The sequence below is a fragment of the Chrysochloris asiatica genome, unplaced genomic scaffold, assembly GCF_000296735.1.
Source record: "Chrysochloris asiatica unplaced genomic scaffold, ChrAsi1.0 scaffold00033, whole genome shotgun sequence".
Taxonomy (NCBI): Eukaryota; Metazoa; Chordata; class Mammalia; order Afrosoricida; family Chrysochloridae; genus Chrysochloris; species Chrysochloris asiatica.
In genome coordinates, this window is record NW_006408551.1 from 678,955 (window position 1) to 684,978 (window position 6,024).

Consider the following 6,024-nt stretch of genomic DNA (forward strand, 5'->3'; position numbering starts at 1 on the left):
AATTCATATTAAACATATTTAAAGAATCAAATTTGTAGACGTGAAAATAAAATGATGTTTAAAAATGAATTATCAACATTTTTACATAAACAAATCTATGGGTGTTTTATAACATTATATCAAATTTATAAACATGAAATAACAATTTTAATATTTATAAATTATAAATTATTCTCATATGTATGTAAAATAGTTATTTTGAAGATGTTCTTGTTAGAATAGTTGATAACTATGGAAAAATATAAATATTGCAAGTTTAAATTAGGCATTTGTTAAATAAAAAGGAAAACAATCAGAGGGGCTATTTTATTAATAGCTAAATATTAGAAAGAACTCGAGGTTATATTATAGAATAAATTAAGATTTAAATAAATGGAAGCAATTTTTATACCTAGATAAAAGTTGTAGTTAATATTTGTGCATTTATGAATAATAGTTATATATTATTATAACTATTATATTATGTTATAGTGTATCTGAAGAGCTGAAAGGTTGGAAAGAGAAAGTTCTATAATGTAAGCAGAAGCCTTACACTCATATAACTGCATACATATAATCATATAATAAATACATAAAATATTCCAAATGCCTTAGTAGATACCATAGTTTTTTTTCTTTTTGTTTTAAAATTAACAATGAGTTTTAAATAGTACACTTATTTTCCTTCCATGAGTCTAGTACCATTGTGTTATCTATCCTCCTATCTCCATGGACACAGTCCCTCCTGAAACCTGTGTGACTTATTTTGTGCCAACTTTTGAGAGTCAGAAAATGCATTAATGACTCTTGAATATAGGCCAACAGGGACCTTTTGTTTTTTCACTGCTTGTTTAGTTTAGCTTTATTTTTTAAGGGTTATGCTTGACATTGTTAAATTACTTCTTACTCTCATAATGTTTTTAGAATATCATTTCCTCTAACAGTGAATGAGTTCTTGATGTTACCCATCTCTTAGAGTCATTGATATTCTGTATTCAATGATGGAGATAGTAATAAAATACTTGAGGGCTGATAATAGCACTAAGCCTGTTGTGAGGAAGCCCATGCAACTTGTTGGGGATGAAAATTGCTGACAGCTCTATACATTGGCAGAATTGACAATGAATGTAAAGACATAAATGTCTATAAAAATACCACTTTCAATATTGCAGTCTTAATATTAATCAACAGAAATTCTGATTTACTAACAAAAGAGTAAGTATGATAAGGTTTACCTCTAATTTTTCTCTCTAAAATAAAATGGATTTTAAGGGTAATTTGTATTTTTCTATGTATACAAAATCTGACATGTCACATTTTAGAATGGATTTCTCTTGTATAGATAAATTTAATTATTTGTGAAGTTTTTATGAATAATATATTAAAGTTTGCATATAATTTAATTTAAGAAATATCAAGGGGAACTCTGGCTATGCATTCAACCAAAATTAAAAATAGTAAAGTATCTTTGAATGTCTAGAATGTACTCAACTCCATCCCAGCAAAAAGAAATAATAATAATAACATATTGGCTAATGTGACAGCATCTCATTACAGATCACTGTTTTCATGATGAACATATGAGTGAAAGACAAAATAAGTAGAAACCAGTTAGTTACTCTTTTATACTGTTTGTTGTTGTTGTTGTAAAGTGTCATCGAGTCAGTTTTGATTCATAGCCACCATGCATAGGGTTTCTGAGGAGCAGTTGGTGAGCTTAAACTGCTAACCTTGTGGTTGAAACCAACTTTGTCATCCAGCGCTTTAGCCTACAATGCCACACCAGGACTCTTAAGTATACAATCTGTATATTAGTTTTATTATGATTTAAGTTATTGACTCAACTCACCCACCACCATCACCACCAATGACAATATTTTGAGGTAGAAATAAAGATATATTTTGATGAATGAACAATGCTCAAGTTTAAAAGCCTGAGGTTTCACAGTAATGGACATGTTACCTGAAAATATTGGAGAAGTAGGTTGAAAAATGAAAATGAGGTTCTTCTGCATATTAGTTTGATATACTGAATTTGTATACATATATGACAAACTTGGTAAAAATATGATAGAAGTTTAATTTTCTAAATGGCAGACTAGAGTCAATATGATTAATGTAACTTTCATATGACTTCTGAACCTCAATCAGTGCGTCCTCCTTCACTATCTCAATAACACTGTGAATATGGGAAATAGTCACAGACAGATAACTCTGCCTCTTCTGACCTCAGTAAGGACAACAGAGAGTTAAATAATCAAAGGAAACTGGGAGGAAAACAAATGGGACACACGAGTGATTTATTTTATTTGCAGACTGATTCAGAAAAAATCAAAGCCTTGATGTATTGAATGGATTTTGGAAATATTTGATCTATGTCATGGTTGAAGCTTGAGAAAAATCTGTAGTGCAGTATAGCACAAATTCAGAATCTAAAGGCTCTTGACTTCTGGCTTATGTATCATTTAACAGGCAAAAGTGGCAAGAATAAAAATAGAAATATTCCATTAAACTGGACAATCAGGGAGGGAAGAGAATTCAGTCATAATTTTATCACCAATAAATGTAATGTACATATTCAGTAAAAGTAATTCACCTAATCAGAAAAAACATGAGCTGTGTTGGGTGGATCCATAGGATTTAGGATTAATTGAAAGAAAAACATGCTTGTCTAAAAACAATGCAATAAACAAAAAAAATTTTTTTTGAACAAGATCTCAATCTCTGCTCCAGAGTTTATACATTGAGTCAAAGTTATCAGTTAAGAATTATTGATTGTCATTAGGTGCTTTGAAATTAATTCCAACTTATAGCAACCCCATGTACAGCAGACTAAAACACTGTTTACTCCTGTACCATCCTCAGCTGTGTTGTCATGTCTGAGCCCATTGTTGAAGCCACTTTGTTAACCCAGTCTGTGGAGATTCTTCCTTTTTTGAGATGACCCTCAGCTTTACCAAAAAAAAAATACCCTTCTCCGGAGACTTTTCCCTCCTAATAGCATGTCTCAAATATTTTACACAAAAGGAATATTTTGGATGTATTTCATGCAAGACAATTTTATTCATCCCTGTGGCAGTCCATGTTTTTCTCCAACACGACAATTTAAAAAGGCACCCTGGAAGCATAGTGGTTACAATTTGGGCTGCTAACCTCAAGCAAGGTCAGCAGTTCCAATTTACTAGGCATTCCATGGAGAAAAATGAGGATTTCTGCTCCCATAAGATTTACAGCCTCAGAAACCCTATGCAGGGTCACTATGGGTCAGTGCCGACTCCATATCAGAAAACCACCACCACCACAATTAAAATGCATCAATTCATCTTTATTCTTCCTTACTCCTTGTTTTAAAATGACTGATTGTCTAAAAATTATCATATTAAAACTTTTAAGATCCAAATGTTAAGAAAAGATATGAACACAATGCTGATTTTTTGTAATAAAGTTTGTGAGTAGAGAAGAATTCTCCAGAGACAAAGGCATCATTGCCATCCATAAAATAGTACATCATCAGCAATCTATTTAAATCATATGTCAAAATACTGAGCAGAGGATGAAAATAAAACATTAAGAAACCAACAATAATGAAGACTAAAATCCTGACTATGTGAAATTTTTGAATATTTAAAGGAATCTAAAAAAAGAAATTCTTTGAATATCACATACAGATTGCACAGAAGTCAGAAGTCAGCGATGAGAAACAGAACAGTGACAACATTCATTCTGCTGGGACTGACTGATGACCCTCAGCTGCAGGTTCTGATTTTTGTCTTTCTCTTTCTCACCTACATGTTGACTGTAACTGGGAATCTGACCATTATATAATCACAATCACCATTGTGGATTCTCACCTGAAAGCACCTATGTACTTTTTCTTAAAGAAATTTTCCTTCTTAGAGAACTCATTCACTTCAGCTTGTATTCCTAGATACTTGTATAACATAGCAACAGGTGACAACAGCATTATCTATATTGCCTGTATGATCCAAGTGTTTTTTACTGGCCTCTGTGCAGTAACAGAATTTTTCCTTCTGGCTGCCATGTCTTACGACGGCTATGTGGCCATCTGCAAAACTTTGCATTATGTGACCATCATGAGCATTAGAGTCTGTAGGATTCTTATGATCTGTTGTTGGATGTCTGGTTTATGTGTCATCATTCGACCGCTTAGCCTGGGTTTAAATTTGGAATTTGTGACTCTAATGTATTTGACCACTTTACTTGTGATGCATTTCCTATTGTGAAAATCTCATGTTCAGACACATGGATTGTGGAAAAAACAGTTACCAACTGTTCCATGTTGACCCGGAATATTACTCTTACATATTCAGATTCCCCTCTGCAAAGGAAAAAGGAAAAAGCCCTTTTCAACCTGTTCTTCCACACGATTGTAGTTTCCATCACCTATGGCACCTGTATTTTAATCTACATAAATCCAAAAGCAAAGGAAGAAGTAACTGTTAATAAAGTGATTTCCTTGTTCATTTCTACTATTTCTCCTAACTTGAACCCATTTATCTATACTCTCAGGAACAATCAAGTTAAGAAACATTTCAGGGACTCAATCAAAAGACTTGGGTTTCTCTCAACAAAATAAAAGAATCTAAAATTTTGAAAAATTTGATTTAAAGAGTCATGAAACTTTGCCAAAAGCTGTCATTGTCATATTTAAATGGTTATAATGTTAAAATTCATATTAAACATATTTAAAGAGCAAAATTTGGAATACGTGAAAATAAAATGTTTAAAAATAAATTATCAACTTTTTATGTAAAACTAATCTATGGGTGTTTTAAACATATCAAATTTATAAACATAAAATAACAATTTTAATATTTAAAAATTATAAATTATTCTCATACATATGTAAAACAGTTATTATGAACATGTTTTTGTTAGAATAGTTGATAACTATGGAAAAATATTAATATTGCAAGTTTAAATTAGGCATTTGTTAAACATAAGGGAAAATAATCAAATGGTCCATTTTATTAATAGTGAAATATTAGAAAGAACTTGAAGTTATATTAGAGAATAAATTAAGATTTAAATAAATGGAAGCAATTTTTTAATTGCAGTTAATTAATTAATTGCAGTTGTTAATATTTGTGCATTTATGAATAATAGTTATAATACAGTGGGTGTATCTGAAGAGCTGAAAAGTTGGAAAGAGAAAGTTCTATAATGTAAGCAGAAGTCTTATACTCATATAACTGCATACATATAATCATATAATAAATACGTATAATATTCCAAATACCTTAGTAGATACTGTAGTTTTTTCTTTTTGTTTTAAAATTAACAATGTGTTTTAAAAAATACACTTATTTTCCTTCCATGAGTCTAGTACCATTGTATTATCTATCCTCCTATCTCCATGGACACAGTCCCTCCTGAAACCTGTGTGACTTATTTTGTGCCAAAATTTGTAAGTCAGACAATACATTAATGACTCTTGAATATAGGCCATCAGGGACCTTTTGTTTTTTCACTGCTTGTTAGTTTAGCTTTTATTTTTTAAGGGGTATGCTTGACATTGTTAAATTACTTCTTACTCTCATAATGTTTTTAGAATATCATTACCTCTAACAGTGAATGAGTTCCTGATGTTATCCATCTCTTAGAGTCATTGATATTCTGTATTCAATGATGGAGATAGTAATAAAATACTTGAGGGCTGATAATAGCACTAAGCCTGATGTGAGGAAGCCTGTGCAACTTGTTGGGGATGAAAATTGCTGAGAGCTCTACACATTGGCAGACTTAACAATGAATGTGAAGACATAAATGTCTATAAAAATACCACTTTCATTATTGCAGTCTTAATCAACAGAAATTCTGATTTACTAACAAAAGAGTAAGTATTATAAAGTTTATGTCTTATTTTTCTCTCTAAAATAGAATGGATTTTAAGGATAATTTGTATTTTTCTATGTACACAAGATCTGAAAATCACATTTTAGAATGGATTTCTCTTGTATGTTGTTGTTGTTGTTAAGTGCCGTTGAGTCGTGTCCGACCCATAGCGACCCTGTACAGGGTTTC

General features: G+C 31.2%; 1 protein-coding gene and 1 pseudogene across 1 annotated transcript in view; both read left to right on the forward strand.

The window, feature by feature from the left end:
- The first annotated feature begins 3,672 nt into the window (after window positions 1–3,672).
- On the forward strand, window positions 3,673–4,594 carry LOC102818348 (annotated as a pseudogene).
- A 762-nt stretch (window positions 4,595–5,356) lies between these two features.
- The window catches only part of LOC102818726 (olfactory receptor 6C2-like), a 1,390-nt gene continuing 722 nt past the window's right edge, over window positions 5,357–6,024 (forward strand). Inside the window, exon 1 of the mRNA XM_006859571.1 lies at window positions 5,357–5,411. Coding sequence (XP_006859633.1) covers window positions 5,357–5,411 — 55 coding nt within the window. The remainder of the gene's footprint in view (window positions 5,412–6,024) is intronic.